At 39.8% G+C, this 16203-nt stretch overlaps 1 protein-coding gene across 5 annotated transcripts in view; it reads right to left on the bottom strand.

Moving 5' to 3' along the window:
• ADAMTS12 (ADAM metallopeptidase with thrombospondin type 1 motif 12) overlaps positions 1–15474 on the bottom strand; it is a 136056-nt gene extending 120582 nt beyond the window's left edge. For 3 of the 5 annotated variants that reach the window (XM_088152864.1, XM_088152863.1, XM_088152868.1), the window contains exons 1-2: positions 15075–15467; positions 10957–11318 (exon numbers count right to left, since the gene is read on the bottom strand). In XM_088152864.1, coding sequence (XP_088008990.1) covers positions 10957–11318; positions 15075–15201 — 489 coding nt within the window. In that variant the 5' untranslated portion in view covers positions 15202–15467. Of the gene's footprint in view, positions 1–10956; positions 11319–15074 lie in introns of those variants that run through there. The other 2 variants (XR_015798289.1, XM_088152867.1) reach the window with 2 other exon arrangements.
• Between the last annotated feature and the right edge of the window lie 729 nt (positions 15475–16203).

Genomic DNA, 16203 nt, shown 5'->3' with positions numbered 1-16203 from the left:
AATCTTAGCGAAGTTTTCTGTAGAGATCCATCAGAGCCACAGCTAGAAAGAACCATGCTGGGTTGGTCTGACAAATTGCTAAAAGCCAACACTTGATAGAAATTTGCTAAGTGGCAGAAAATGACATTCTCTACTGCTCTTTGCATAAATCAGGGAGGGCAACAGAACGGCCAGGTCAGGAAACAGACTCCGCAAGGACTACTGGAACTACTTTTTGATGCAGCATAATAACAGAATTTTGAAAGCCCTTGAAAGCCTGATAGAGTTTCTCCCCACCTCCTCAATACTAAGAGAATCAAGGCAATGCAATCTTGAATTTCTTTCTCACTCCCTCCTCTCTTTCAGGGCTAAATTGTTGCCCTTGCATTCCTTCTTCAAGGCTACATCCATACACCTCTACAGCTGGATGGCATGACAAGTAAGTGGATATATAGCTGGCTTAAAATTAGTCTCACAGAGCATCATTGGTCCATCATCAAACTGGAATGAGCATTCAAATGGATGGCACAAGATTCAGTCCTGGATGTTTTGCCCTTTAATGTTTTTATTAATATTAAATGGTATTTTATTAATGGCTTTGTTGAGGAGTTGGAGGGAATGCTTAGCCAATCTGTATATGACACAACATTGGGTTTGGATAACAAGGAAGGAAGGGAGGGAGGGAGGGAGGGAAGGAAGGAAGGAAGGAAGGAAGGAAGGAAGGAAGGAAGGAAGGAAGGAAGGAAGGAAGGAAGGAAGGAAGGAAGGAAGGAAGACGGGATGGAGGGAGGGAAGGATGAAGGAAGGAAGAGAAAGAAAGAAAGAAAGAAAGAAAGAAAGAAAGAAAGAAAGAAAGAAAGAAAGGAAGAAAGGAAGGAAGGAAGGAAGGAAGGAAGGAAGGAAGGAAGGAAGGAAGGAAGGAAGGAAGACGGGATGGAGGGAGGGAAGGATGAAGGAAGGAAAGAGAAAGAAAGAAAGAAAGAAAGAAAGAAAGAAAGAAAGAAAGAAAGAAAGAAAGAAAGAAAGAAGGAAGGAAGGAAGGAAGGAAGGAAGGAAGGAAGGAAGGAAGACGGGATGGAGGGAGGGAAGGATGAAGGAAGGAAAGAGAAAGAAAGAAAGAAAGAAAGAAAGAAAGAAAGAAAGAAAGAAAGAAGGAAGGAAGGAAGGAAGGAAGGAAGGAAGGAAGGAAGGAAGGAAAGAAAGAAAGAAAGAAAGAAAGAAAGAAAGAAAGAAAGAAAGAAAGAAAGAAAGAAAGAAAGAAAAAGAAAGATCAAGAGGTTAGAAAAATTGGCTGAATGAAGCTTAACAGACATGAGTGGAGTAACTTTCCAATCATTTCTGTTGAACTTCATTCTATTACTTTCACCCGAATCCTAAATGCATAAATATAGATTGAGAATACATGGCTTACTAATATTACTAGTGAAAAGATCCTCAAATAACAGCTGATTCCAAACTAAATATGAGTCATCTATCTGATATGCCTACAAAAAAGCAAATGTAATTTTAGGGTGCCTCAATAGAAGTTCACATTCTAAATCACAGCAATAGTTCCACCTTATTCTACATTGGTCAGACCACCCCCTTATGCATTTTATTTAGCTCCTGGAGTCACACAAACCTGGGAGAGACTCAAGAAGGGTGATGAGAATGAAGAAGAGAGTAGAAACTAAATCCTAGAGAGAGAGAGAAGGAAGTGGGGATGTTTAGCTTTGAAAATTGAAGACTAAGAGGCAAGCAATACAATAGGACTCTTCATACACTTGAAAAGGTGTCACACAAAAGGCCAAGGTATTCTCTGTAACTCAGAGTGCAGGATATGGAAATATGATTTTAGGTTACAGGAAGGCAGATTCCAGCTGAATGCTAGAAAATACATCCTAAGGGTAAGAGCACTTTTGTAGGAAAATGGGTGACAACTCCACCCCCAGAGTTGCTCAGTTTAGGCTGATATCAGCAAAGGAAGGTTAGATACTAATGAGGATTAAGGGTCTATCAGGCACTGGGGACCTGCTTCGGCAACACAGGGAAATAATGATCTGATTGGCATTAGAGCTGGAAGTTTGTTATCTCACAGCTTGCAAGAGTAAATAGGAAGAGCTAGCTTGTCTAAGCAGCCGCTCTTCCAGGTGTTAATTGAAAGATGCAAGTCGGTCACAGGACACCATCTTGAACTGCACCTCAAACCCTACTGATAAACAGTGCAGCCTTCCGTAGGAGTTACCCATAACTCCTTGCCACATTCTGGACCACCTGAAGCTTCTAATGATACATGGACCGGCCCCATCTAGAGTGCATTCCAGTAGTTCACAGAATTCCTGACAATTCTGGACTTTCTCCACAGTAAATGGAAATCCTAGGAGTTGTGACGTCACTCATTCACACAAAAGTGATCCTGTGCCCACTACTGAAATTAAGCTTCCTAGGAAACTGTTTTAAAGGATGACAGAAGTAGGAGAATTGGAGAGAGGGGATGTTGCAGCCCTTTCACCCTGACAAAAAGCCATCACCCCTTAAAAATGCCCCCTTGCACAAAAATCACACTGGAAAGGAGCCTCCATTGACAGTTCTGCAACCTGTTTTAAAGATTTGCTGTCATCTGCAATTAACTTTTAAGTTCTACATTGCTTGAGATACATGGATTTCTGAATAAAAGAACAAGTATTTACACAGCACTAAAGGACAGGAGAAAAGAAGATTCATGGATATATGCCGGTCCATGTATCATTATATAATTTACATAAAATACTGCTGTTAAGGGCTTCAGAAGACTTTGAAAAGTCTTTGAAAACCTGTCTGTTTCCCTAGGCTTTAGGTTATAGAAAGCCTCTCATCATACTTTATATGTCAGTTTGAATATATCTCTTCTGGAGTACACTCTTCCCCTTGTTTTACTGTTCTGTTTTAATGTTGTACACCACCCAGAGATTTATGGATTTAGTAAATAAATACTAAACTCACTGTTGGGTAAGTAAACCTCTGATTATACAAAAAGCTTTTGCTCTGCTTTATTCTTTCTATTCTGTACAGCTTCAGAGCAAATTTTACAGACCAAAGTATATGAAATTTCTCCTATTCTGTTGATGGAATATGTTTATCAGCAGGAGGTTAAATGAATGCCAGTCAGGAAAAAAAAAATCAGCCTGTTCTTTAGGTACTTATTGGTGGGCAATCTCAAGGCCTCCACTCGCAATTCTGATCAATCAGGACGCTTGTACTGTTCCCAAAGCAAACATGCCAGAAAGAAAACAGAAGTGCAGAATTTGAGGAATGTGAAAAATATATTTTGGTATTTTGGAAACAAGAGTCAGTCGGATGTAGTGGTTAAGACATCAGGCTAAAAACACAGGAGATGGTGAGTTCTAGTCCTGCCTTAGACATGAAGCCAACTGGGTGACCTTGGGCCAGTCAGCCCAGTCTCTCTCAGCCCTAGGAAGCAGGCAATGGCAAACCATTTCTGAAAAACTTTGCCAAGAAAACTTCAGGGATGTGTCCAGGCAGTTGCCAGGAGTCAACATTGACTCAAAGGCACCAAAAAAAAAAGGAAACATTGGCAAATGCAGATACAGGTATTGCTGGCAGGGCAACTGTGTTTGTCTGCAGCAGTGTTTCTCACACTTGGCAATGTTAAGATGTGTGAACTGCAACTCCCAGAATTCCACAGGAGGCAGGGGGAAGTCCATGCATCTTAAAGTTGCCAAGTTTGGGAAATAGCTTTAATGGCAAGGAGATGAATTTGGGGGCATTCTTCCTTCACCACTCAAAAACCACAGAGGAAGATCTTGCTACATCATGCTTCCAGTTCCCAAGCCTTGCATCTTTTAGGCTTTGGTCAGTAATTTTCATGCCAAGCATGTTCGTTCCAAATGTGTAAGCTGAGCTCCAAGGATAATATTTCCAGAACTATGCAGCTAAAGAAGGGGAGACCCCCAGCATGAAAAGAAAGTATTTTCCATTCAGCCTGTAAAAGACACAAGTCCCTTATTCATGGTTATCATTTGGATCAGGTTACTCTTAAATTCTGTGCATTTATATAGCACAGCATCCAAGGCTACTATGACTTGGGTAGTTGTTCCACATTTGGTACTGAGGCTTTTTTCCCCTTAATACTAACTTCATTTATTCTTAAACCAGAGAAATCTTGAAACAATGTACAGAAATGACCAAGAGCCAGGTTGGGATCTATGCTCAAAGAAGATCACCAACTTTCTCAGCTGGCAGTCGAGTTGGCAATGATGATAACTCATTGATAAAGCAAATTGTTTTGGGTGCAAAATGCTCCACGATCAATCCCTGATGCGTAACATTAAAAGGAGCAGCTGGCAAGTAATATGAGCCATAAATTCTCCAAGAAGCACAGAGTAGCCTGGAGAGAAATAGGTTCATTTGGTGTCAACTCAGCTTTTTCATGTGCCATTTAAAAACACTTGGTTATCCTGTGCTAAAATGAAAGGACTATGTCTGTCACTATGCCATCTGGCCCTTGATATCCACATAGGACCCCAGAGTCACTCATGGAAATAAAACAATGCTGGAGGCTAGCACTTGCTTGCAACATGAAAAGGTTCCTTTTCATTCTTTCCAGCACATCAAAATGTGTCTGTCCACCAGCAGAATAACTTCCCAAAAACAGAATGGAATGGGTCCAACTGTGGTATAATTGGCAAAAGAAAGACTGATTTCAAAAATGGCCTGGATCAGGCTGGGGACTATGGGGAGAAGAAAATCCAGGACAGATTTTCCCTGATGGGAGACGCACCCGGCCGGGGGTGTGGGGTGATTGTCTCAGCTGCTCAGAAGATTGTCGTGTCCTCCATTCTAAGCCTTCCTCCAAGGTTCCTTCCAGTCATGTGACCCACAGCACCACTATTATTAAGGGGTGGGAAGAATCCTAGAAGCCATGCTCTGCATGCTTTCCTTACCTTGTTTTAATTTTTTAAAAAATGTACTGTAAAAAAAAAAGTGGAACAAGAAAACTGGTAGGTACCTCAAGTTCCATGCTGAAGACAAACAAGCATAAGGACAACTTCCTGCGACCAAATAGTCCTAGGCACACCTTCCAGTGGGTAAGCACCATTAGTGACAGCTCAGCAAGTTTGATTTAGCATGTAATGGAAACTAAGAACTCTTACTTGTTTGAAGAGGAATAATACAGAGAACAAAATGTGAACAAACTATACTTTTACTGTCTGCTTCTTCTCAAAATAAATAAGTTCATATAATTTAATAAAACCACAATACCATCTGTTGTTAGCTGTCTCTATTCCTGGGAGAAGCAAGCAGGTGCAAACATGTATGCTCACAATGTGATCTGCCAACATGATAATAAATTTTAATGAAGTCCCAGATCAGTTTTTATTATGAAGTTCTTGGTAGAACTCCAAAACTGCCATAAAGATTAGAATTCATGAACTTGTTGAAGTTAATAGCTCTTAAGAACCTGAAGTTCACCTTCAAGATATTTTCATACTCCTTATGATTGAGCAAATGGCTTGATTGACTTGTATCTAACCTAAATATTAGCAAAAATTTTCCAGCAAGATTTACAGAATGCTTGAAGTACATGTGATCAATTTTTCTTAAAAAAAATTCTCTGAATTGCACCTAAAAGTTGCAATAATGATTTTTCCATCACATCCAGGAATTCCATTGTCCTGGTGAAACTGCTCATTGAAAAACTGGAACTATTCTTGGAAAAACAAAAAAGCTGCTGCTGAGAGCATTAACCAGCAAGATTACAGATATGATGGATTCTTCCAGGTGAACAACCTTTCCATCTTTCCATCCTTCTGAGTCTAATTTAAAACACACTTCAGACTGGTTGGACTATTATTAGATTTATTTGGCCATCTGGACACCAAGCATGGACTTTTTATGAATCTAGCACTCACTGAAAACCACTATCCAATTACCCTTTTCTGAGGCCAACTTCTGAGCACAGAGAATGGTCAACCAACAGTGTTCACTTGCCAGCCAGTAACTGAGTGCCTTATTCCACCTCCTCAGATCTTTGTCTTAAACACATGTCCCTTTCCCCGCATCATTACAGATCAGTTTCTAGCATCTTCCCATGTTTCTATGATTGCTGCAGTGGCTAAACTCAGTTGCCTTCCAAACTCTTAATGCTAGCATGCTAACAATTCTACATTGGTCTTTTTTTAATCAGATCATGCTGCAGTGGAATCCCAGGAGTTGGAAGGGGGAGTGAGCCAAGAATCCCATCCAATGAGAAAATAGGCCACACCTCCAAGCATAATGCACTAAGATGCTGGCATTCCTAATCCAGAATTCCTTGCCTTGAAATGGTATTGCCCTGCACCAGGATAAATCAGAATTGCTTGCAGTTACTAGCTCTTGTTATGACATTATGTGCTCATGGAGGGTTATCTCACCTAACTACCAAAACTGCACCTTCAACTGGAAAACCTTGTGTTGTTCAAGGGCATAAAAACCCAGAGCAATTGCTCATAGCCAAATAAACTGTTCCTTACACACTAATGTAGTTTATAGCTCCAAAGTGGTTGGGTGAGAGTGGGGATGAACCAGATGGAAGTGTTGCAATGGCAAGATTGTGAACTGAGACTGAACTTCTCAGGGAGGGAGGGAAAGGGTGGTTCACTCAAAAAACAACTCTCACCTCCAGAGGAAAGTAGTTTCCAAAGAAAAGAGTTGTGTTGTTGCAAAGGCTTCTGTGGCATAGAGGCAAAACAACACAACAATATTCTTTTTGTACTTGGTTGCAAGGGGGAGTTGAATCTTTCATTTTCATGGTCAGAAATATCTAAGGATAGATAGAGAACATGACCTTGTCCTTGCCTCTACATCACTTCCAGAGTTTATCTATCTGTGACCAGGGAAAATGATTAGCTTTTAAAAGGAAAATCACCTTTTACAACAATACCACCACTATGTGAGATCCAGCATTGTGTTTGCCTTGACCTAGCCAGGTTTGTACAGTAATCAATCTCATCGCATTCATGGTGTTCTTCCTCTGCCTCCAAGTCTCAGAAGTAGGCCTCCTGGGACAGGTTTTTCTTCCCCACTCAACAGAACTTTTAAAAGTCTGTTGAGAGTGGAAAAGTGGGTAGGAGACGCTTGTAAATATTTAGCCCAGAAAGCAAGGATTACCTAGGAAACAGCCCCTTACTGATGATTCCTTCAAGGCTAAATTAACATTTTTATACCATACAAATCACTGCTATCTTGCTCTAAGGGGAAGGGAGGGGAAACATTTCATAAATGACATTTACCATCATGAAAAACAGAAACAGAAATATGGGAATCACTGAAGCATTAGAACTATGCATTTCTTTATTTAGCAAACCGAATTAATTAAAAATTAACACTTTTAATTAGCAAAGGTATACAGCTCCTATTGCCCAGTAGAATACTGGGAATTCATTAATACAGCAAGAGTGTCCTCGAGCATGTAGAGAGTTGGTTTTCCTAACAACTGAAATATTATAAATAGATTTCATAATCTGGAATTAAAAGCTATGGTTCTTAAATTTCTCTCTTTGTCAGACTCGTGACTGACACGTAATACATAGGAGAAATAGCAAAACTAAGAACCAGTAGGTTTCTTGTGAGCACAAAGAGAAATTAAATGTGCAAAAAAGCATTCAAGGAAACCACGCATACACTGTGCCCCTAAAACATTTGGGTTGTAAATTTAAAAACTACAGCTTTATTCAGAATCCCTTTGAGGAGCATGGAATGGAAAAGTACTGTGCCTGTGATTCTTGCAGGACAGCAAGGATTAACTCCTTGCCTAGCTTTAACCTGTAGTTAACCTTTCCCAATTAACCTATAGTCAACCTTAGTGGCCCTTCTAAGGGCAAGGATGTATTCACCCATAGCTTACCCTTCTAGGTTAGCCTGTATCTAACCTGGGTAACCTATTAAATGTATTCACCTGTAGTTCACATCTCTTGAGAAAACAAAGAATATGGTGATGGGTCCACAGCACAGAAGAGATCAAAGGGAAATCCCAGTTGAGGTGATGAAGGACTTGTTGAACAATCATTAATCTCTAAATGTTAGATCTCCTGGAAGCAAAATGTATAAAAACCCTGATTTCTTTGGGTTCAGAGAGCCTCTTTTCATAGAGGTGTCCCCTTTACTGCTGCACATCAGTAAAGGAGTTTTGGACTAAAGGGTTTCTCGTGTCCGGCGAAGTTATTGGCAGTCATCTCCGGGCAAGAACCCTGTTTTGGGTCCAACACCTTTGAAAATTTTAAGGCTGTGTTGCCAACAGAAGACAGGAATAAGTGTCTGAAGTTTCAGCATCTGTGAATGCAGCAAAAGGTATTATGGGGCAGTGCGTGTAGAAGAAATCTTATGCCAGCTCCAACTATTTTAAAGATTATGGGAATAGTAGTCCAGCACATCTGGAGTGCCTCAGACTGGGGAGGGCTGTCTGTTGGCAATGTTTGATACAATACTCTTTGAAACTCTTATTTAAAAGTTTTCTCCAGATACTTCTTATGATTGTTACATGTGCAGAGCTAACAAGATAGACGTTCCCATCCATATCAGGCCCTCTTATCAAGTAGGCTTTGGAAAAAGCTCCAGGAGACTTTAAATTTTACAGGCCAGCAGAAAAGCAAAGCCTCTTCATTCCTCTCTACTGGGCTGGGAGCAGAAGGGGAGGGAAATGTTCTCAAATGTTTACATTGGCTTTGTTTAATTTGTAGACAGAAGGGAGAGCTACGGATCAAGAACACACTTTGGGCTGGAATTCTACAGGCGGCAACTGCCTGCCAACTCGCTACACCCTGTCTTTTTTTCTGATTAGGGACTAGGCCAAAACTCAAAGCTTTCCCTGCATTCCAGATATTCAGGTTGGCTTTGAGCCAATTCTGAAACCCTTGTTTTGAAAATTCGAGAGAAATGCAGTCTTTCTTTCCTTGCCACAGAAGACGTGTCTCAATTTTTCTGAGTGTATAGATCAGGTTACCATGGTGATAAAAAACCAAATTGTCTAGAGGTATCTCTACAATCAAAGTGAACACATGGACAACAAAAGGACCCTTGACATTCAGTGTTAAAAACAGAGCAGATTTCCCCAAATCTGATAGCCCCCAGATATGTTGGGGCTACAAACCCTTAACCATCTGTGGGGGACAGGGGACATCATGTGTGTTGGGACATCATTGTGCAAATGATATGAAGCATACAATTTGCATGATGATATCATGATGCACAAGACATTATTATGGTTTTCTCCAGATGCCTATGACAATTACAATTGCTAAGTTTGAAGATATAGCCCAAAATATCTGGCGGAGACAGAAAGGGGACAACAGTTTAAAGCAGGGTCAGCAAGGATCACAAGCTTCCTTGAGCACCACAGTGAAAGTAGTGATGAAGCAGTGCATATGACTAAATCCAATAACTGAACAAAGCATGATTTTCCTCTTGTTTTTTCTTGGGATTTTGAGGTTTTATGCATTTTTCTTTTCCACATTTCCTGTCTTAAAAGAACAGAAACCATGGATTTTCAGTAATTACGGCTGGAATGGATCCCAGTGATAGAATGTGGGTTTGACTCAGAGAAGGAGGAAGGGAATGCCCAGCTGTTACAGAAAAGAGATTTGAGTCCTGGGAAAGTAGAAAGTGTGAGAAGGAAGCTCAGCGCAACTCCACCTTGATTGCATTAGGTATCTGTTGAAGCAGGGAGTAGCTTTGACAGGCTTTCAATATTCTGTTATGATACCTTAAACCTCAATACATTTCAAGACTCCTGGTGACCCCAGTTTCCTAAACTTGCCTGCCTTGAAGGGCTAACATCTCCAGAGATGACAAAAAATAGGGGTCAGCAGCTACACAGCAGTCCCTGAACCTCAGTTCTTCTGCATGAGGAAAGACAGGAATAAAAGAAGAAAAGGAAAGGACAGAAAACGATATCTAAGCCATGGTATCTTGATCTTAGGTCACTATAAAGAAAGGATTTGATAACTTTATAGAAGCTATATCTAGTCTAAGAGCTAAATTAAACTTCAAGCTGGAAGCATGGATTAGCTGGGCCTTTGATAATCTGCTTTTCAAGTTTTTCGAAACTATCTTGTTGATCACAGAATGATAGGTTCCATCAACCTTTGCTCTAATCCTGCAGAGCTATTCTTATATTCGATACAAATATGTATGCTTCACATGAAGCTTAATATGGACAACAGTCTAGTTCAGACTTTGCCACCTTGGGTCCCCTAATGTTACTACAGCCAGCTCCATCATCCATAAATGCTAACCATGATGACTGAGGATATGGGAATGGTTGCCCTCACACTTAGGTTGTGGACAAATTGTGATTGTTTTTCCCCCACTTCCACATCTCCAGCTTGCCTTCTGAGGAAACAGATGTGATGTCAATTATTGACATCCAGGGGCATCTGCAGCAATGGATTCAAAATGGTGGGTGCAACTAGGAGATCAAGACCCTGCCCTTTTTTAACATGCATTGCACACATTGCACAGGTGAGGCTTCTGTCATCTGGTCACACTTGCCATTTTTAAGCCAGTAACCACCACTGCAGATGCCCCATGTATGCCTACTATTGAATGATTGATTGATTGATTGATTGATTGATATGATATATTCACAATCTCAATCCACAAGTCTGGGAAGTCCCTCTCTATAACAACTATTTTATTAAAGCACTCATGTTCTCCAAATTCTAAAAATGACTACCAGCCCCCAAAGTATAACAATCCTAGGACAATGACCATCACGCACGATATGATTGCTCAGATTTTTGCACAATTTTTATGGTATAACATAGGATGAGTTTAAGCTGGCCTCCTACAAGATCCATTTGTATGTACACTCTACAGGGCAGCTCTTCCTATAATGCTATTTTGGTAAAACTTAAAATTTTCTTTTTTATGCCTAGTTCCTGAAGTTGGGCTGGTTTAAGACTATCTTCCATTTACAATTACAAAGAGTGATAAAGATTTCAAAATAACTCAGTCACTTACTAGCCCACTGCAAGTACTGATCGCTGCCTTCCCATTCCTGGAATCAGAATCCATGACCGTCCCAAGAAGGTGACATGACTTGTCTACACTTGGTATAACCTTAGCACCAAGATAGTTGCCGTAGTGCTTTTCCAGAACATAATTATTGGACAGTAATTCTTGGTGAAGAGTTAAGTTGAAGAAGAGATCCTTCTTTTTGTGCCTAATTTTATAATATACTTTACTGTCCCTTCTCCTGAAGTCTCTTTTTCCTCTGAAGTTTGAAGCATGCTGATGTAAATGGTAGGAGAGAAAATGTCCATCTGCATCAATTCTTTCTGGGCTAACCACTTGGTAGTCTTGCAATGTTTTAACAAATTGATCTAGGGAAGAAAAAGAGTCCAAACTTAGCTTTTTTTTAAATCATCACAATTAACATTAGAGTTCATTACATTTACAGTATATAACATTATTCCATTATTCCCATACCAAATTCAAACCATTGAAGCTTATTTGAGACATTGGGTTTATATCCTGCTTGGAATATATCCATTGAAATAAATGGCCCTTAAATTAATTAAGATCTGATTTCAGTAGGTCTACAGTAAGTAAAATCTTTCCTTTAATGCTCCTAAGAAGAGCCACGTGGAGCTTCCTAAGGGAGATCATTGAAGTGTGAAGCAAAATTGTTGTTGCTTTTAAATGTCCAACACTTTCAGAAACTCTTAATTTATTATGGTTTTAATCAACATTATCATAATGATTAGCTTTTGATGCTTTAGTTTTAGCATTGCTTCTTCGTTTCTCTGGAATTTATCCTTTAGAGATATTTCACTCATTAAGCTCAGCTAGCCTCATCTTGGTGTCCTCCAGATAATATTTGGGCTACAGCTTCCAGAATTTCTAGCCAACATATCTGAAGGACAAACCCAGCTTTGTGATAGCATATGTATTTTATTTTCTACTTTAATGATTTTTGAAGAACAATGTAAATAACATATATATTTACTAGAAGAAATATATAAACAAAATACTCTCATGATGACCCCATGAGGTTCAGCTTGTCCCCATCAACACATTTTGTTGTGATGAATTCCATCTGAAATTATTCTTTGCATACATTTAATCTTGTGTGTCTTTATCTTTTATGTAGTTGATGCTATGTTTTTAGCAAGTGGTAGTTACCTAGTTGACCTTGGATGATCTCAGTAAGCTAGTCAGGATCCTATTTTATTAATATTTCAGTGAGAGACTACTGTGAAATCCCAGAACTAGACTGAGAAGTAAAAACAAATATTTCAGAAAAGGGCAGTGCCTTATTGTTGTCCATAAAATCACCAGGGGTTGAGTTCAGCTCAAAGATGAATAGTTGATGCTAATCAAAGCAATGTCAATCAGTCAGCACGCCCCCCCTTTTTTTTTAACTGAGATATTTTTAAATCATCTTTGAGAACTGACTATCCAAACTAGAAGAAATGGAAGGAGGAACCTCTCCTTCCACCTTCTTTCTTACGTCTAGTTCAACTTTCAAATAAATGTTAAAATCAGCCATGAGGGATATACCAAGTCCTCAATCTGTATGATTATAACTCTTCTGAAGCTAGCAACAAGGAAGCTACATATATTAATAGCAGATAATGAACTGATCCAATCTGTGTATATGTTTGTATTAGGCATATGTGTGAGTATATTTAGATATATAGATACATAGATATGCTTTCCTGCTCCCTCCTTAGGAATATTTTGAGTATCATTCTCTTATCTGATACCTTCCAGTTGCAAGTGCTGGCCCCACAGCTTAAAGGTCCAGATGTTGGTAATAATGGTGACCTCCAGTCTTCTAGGTATAGCCCAGAAGTTAATGCAACCTTTCAACTATGTTGGGACTGCAACTGTCAACATTCCCAGCCAGTAACATGCCACCCTACTTGGGAATTCTGGCAACTGCAGTCCCAACCCATCTGAAAGGCAGCAGGTTGGCAAAAGTTGGAGTAAGCTAGATACCAGTTAGCTCCTACAAATAGATCTACATCTAAATCCTACAAGCTGATGCATTCTGAGGCAACTGAATTCGCTGAACCTTATTTCAAGAGCTCAGGTAGAGCATCATAATTTGTCTGTGGTTCATCCTGTACAGAGTCTACTTTCTCTAGCTTAAGCTGCACTAGGCAAACAAGCTAAAACTGCTAAAGTGCAATTCAGGTCACTGACACCACCTGAACTGCCAAGATTGGGAAATACTTCTTTATAAGAATATAATGCAGTGTTTCTCAACTTTGGCACATCCCACAATTCCCCAGCCAGCATGTTCATGGCTGAGAATTCCGGGAATTGAAGAACACATGTGTGCAAGTTGTCAGGCTAATATATTGGCAACACTGACAGAGCTTCCAGGAGCACTTCTCATCTGCACAGCTGGCACTTTTAGGGACTGCATGTCTATCAGTGACCTATTGTGCATCATTGTCCAAAGTGTTAGGTTTCTGGTTCTCCATCATGTCTACCTTGCCTGAATTACAGTTCAATTTGTTCATCCTCATCTACTGCAAAGCAACTACCAGACACATAAGCAGAATTTCTACTGCCTTCTTTGGCATTAGAAGAATACCCCCTCACTGATGCTTCTTTGTGCCAACCCTCCAGATGGTTTCACCTGTGCTTCAATGTTGTCATTGTTCAAAATCATGAGCGACAAACTGGATCATTAAGGTACTGCAAAACTCAAGAGAAGGAACAAAATGTCCCCAGTGATACTTCCAGCTATCTTTTTTTTTCAAATAATTTTATTAGATTTTAAGATAAGAAAAAACTAACAAAAACTAATATTAAAGATAGAGAGGAAAGAAGGAAGGAAAGAATGAAAAAGAAGAGAACAAAGTCAAAAGTGCAGAAAGAAAGAAAAAAAGAAAGAGAAATACAAAAAAGAATGACTTCTGAATTTCCTCACAACAGACATAAATTTACACTAAACTCTTATTCTAAGTTTACATCATAACTTTCCTTTTTTCCAATTGTCCACTGTTGTTTCTAGTCATCAAATCCATACATCATAATTTTATTTTTTTCAGTTTCGTGTGAAAAGTCCAAAAAAGGCTTCCTGTTAGCATTAAAATTACTCAATGTCTTTTCTCTAATCAAGGCTGTCAGTTGCACCATCTCAGCCAACTCCATCAACGTCGCCATCCCTTCTTCCATTGTACTTTCAGCTGTCTCTTAATAGAATCAGAACCATTGCAGTTTGCAACATTGTTCCCCAGACCCATCCCAGAGCAGCTGACTGTCAAACATGCTGTTAAAATTGTACGCGCAACAGCTGTGGAAAATAACAACCAGATCAGTAGTTAAATGCAAGTCCGGGGACTTGCAAGTGGGGCCTCAAATGTCAAAACAGTCCCTTGTTCGTGCAAAATGGCTGTGAACAATAAACAGTTCTCCTGCAGCTTTGCTGGATGTATGCAGTTTATAGACGTCATAATAATAAACTGTTTCTTGGAACTGAATTTGGAAGACAAAGCCCTTTTCTTCATTATTTTTTTCCTTGAGAGTCAGATACTGTTGGTTTTTGGTGGTTTTTTTTTTTTTTTTATAATGACTGATGAATAAACTGGGCTAGAGTTTAGAAAACTGCAACTGAAAAAACAGAGTTGTTCAAAATCCCACTCAGAGTTGTTCCTGGAGCAAAGCTGATCCTTCTAGGAAGAATGGTCATCATGAGCATTTTATCGTTTGTAACATCAACTTGGAAGCGACAAGGTCACAAGTTAACTGGCTGCAAGGAGGTTGTATGATAATAATTGCAACTTCCACAAACCTCGAATTTTGTAGGAGGGGGAAAGATTGTGATTGTCTCTGCCATTTAAATTTTACAATGCTTCTGGGCGCACTTGGGGAGCTCTTGCGGACAGCAAATGCTTTACAGAGAAACAAAAATGTTATATATCATAAACAATAAAGGCACAAATATCCAAGAGGTTAGATGCATTGAACAGGAGAAGAAACTTTATCAACTTACTTGCTGATGAGTCGTTTTATAAATATAAGATCCAGAGTGCAGAAATGTGGAAGAAAGACGCCCCATTTTCATCTGCTATATGCAGCTATTGTAATTTTAAAATAAAACAGAACAAAAGGCTACTGACCTTGCTTCTTGTCTGGAAAGACAAATCTCCCGCGTGGAGGATTTCTAGCATAGCAAAATGCCTGGATATTAAGGAGGTGAACCCAAAAGGAAAAGTTTGCAATCCAGTTTCTCTGGATACATGACATGTTTTAGATGCAGGAAATTGAAACGGCCCTTTCTTTATTTAAAAGTGCCCAAGTAGTTGTGGGGGGAGGGAAAAAAAACAGTCACATTGCATGGCCAAGGACGGTGAAAATTAATGCTCAAAGAAAAAAGGGAGGGAGAGAAAAAGAAAGTGTTCTTAAAGAGGAAGGACAGAGACGCTCTTTCTGGCGGGGGGAGCGAGTCTTGGTGTCTGATTTCGGGGGAGAAGGAGGGTCTAGCAGGCAGCTCAGAGGGAGTCCCTTTTCACACACATATGGCAGAATGCAGTGGTGCTGGAGCAAAAAAGCAAACACACACACACACACACACACCCCTCTCATCTGATCTTCTAGGGCAGGGTTCCTCAACCTTGGCAACTTTACAATGGGTGGACTTCAACTCCCAGAATTCCCCAGCCAGCAAGGGGAATCCCCCAAGGCTGGCTGGGGAATTCTGGGAGTTGAAGTCCACCGGTCTTAAAATTGCCAAGGTTGAGAAACACTGTCTTAGAGGGAGCATCTGTTAAGGATTCCCTCTTAAACATCCTGTTGAAACCCACTGGTAAACTTCTGTTTGTTTGAATTCAATTGTTCAGTGAAGGAATACTCTATCCATCACTCCTAGATCTTCAATGGGAGATACTTTGCAGATCCTACCACAGATATATTTATCATCAATAGTTAACCATGGTGGGCCCTAAACCATGGAATAATCAAAGCTGAGGCTTGCCCTCTTCCTTGTTACAGTGAAGGAGGAAATTTAAAATATATACTTTTACAACTGGTGGGGTTTAAATGGCTTTAACTGTTAGATGGAACATTAGATTACATTTTAGGACGTTAGCATCGGAAAGAAATCTTACCCAGTTTGTTTCCGAGCCGGGAATAAAAATTGTGCAGGCAGTAGCTTGAAACAGAGATGAAATGTATTTCTGAGAGCAACCTACTGTCAGCTGTCAGGGCGGCCACAGTGATTCTTCCCCCTTAAGTCCTTTATACAGAAAA

Source organism: Python bivittatus, unplaced genomic scaffold, assembly GCF_059951505.1.
Source record: "Python bivittatus isolate LINGU-HERP-01145 unplaced genomic scaffold, Pbiv_v1 ctg000570_np1212, whole genome shotgun sequence".
In the NCBI taxonomy this organism is placed as follows: Eukaryota; Metazoa; Chordata; class Lepidosauria; order Squamata; family Pythonidae; genus Python; species Python bivittatus.
This window is presented reverse-complemented; position numbering and strand designations above follow the sequence as displayed.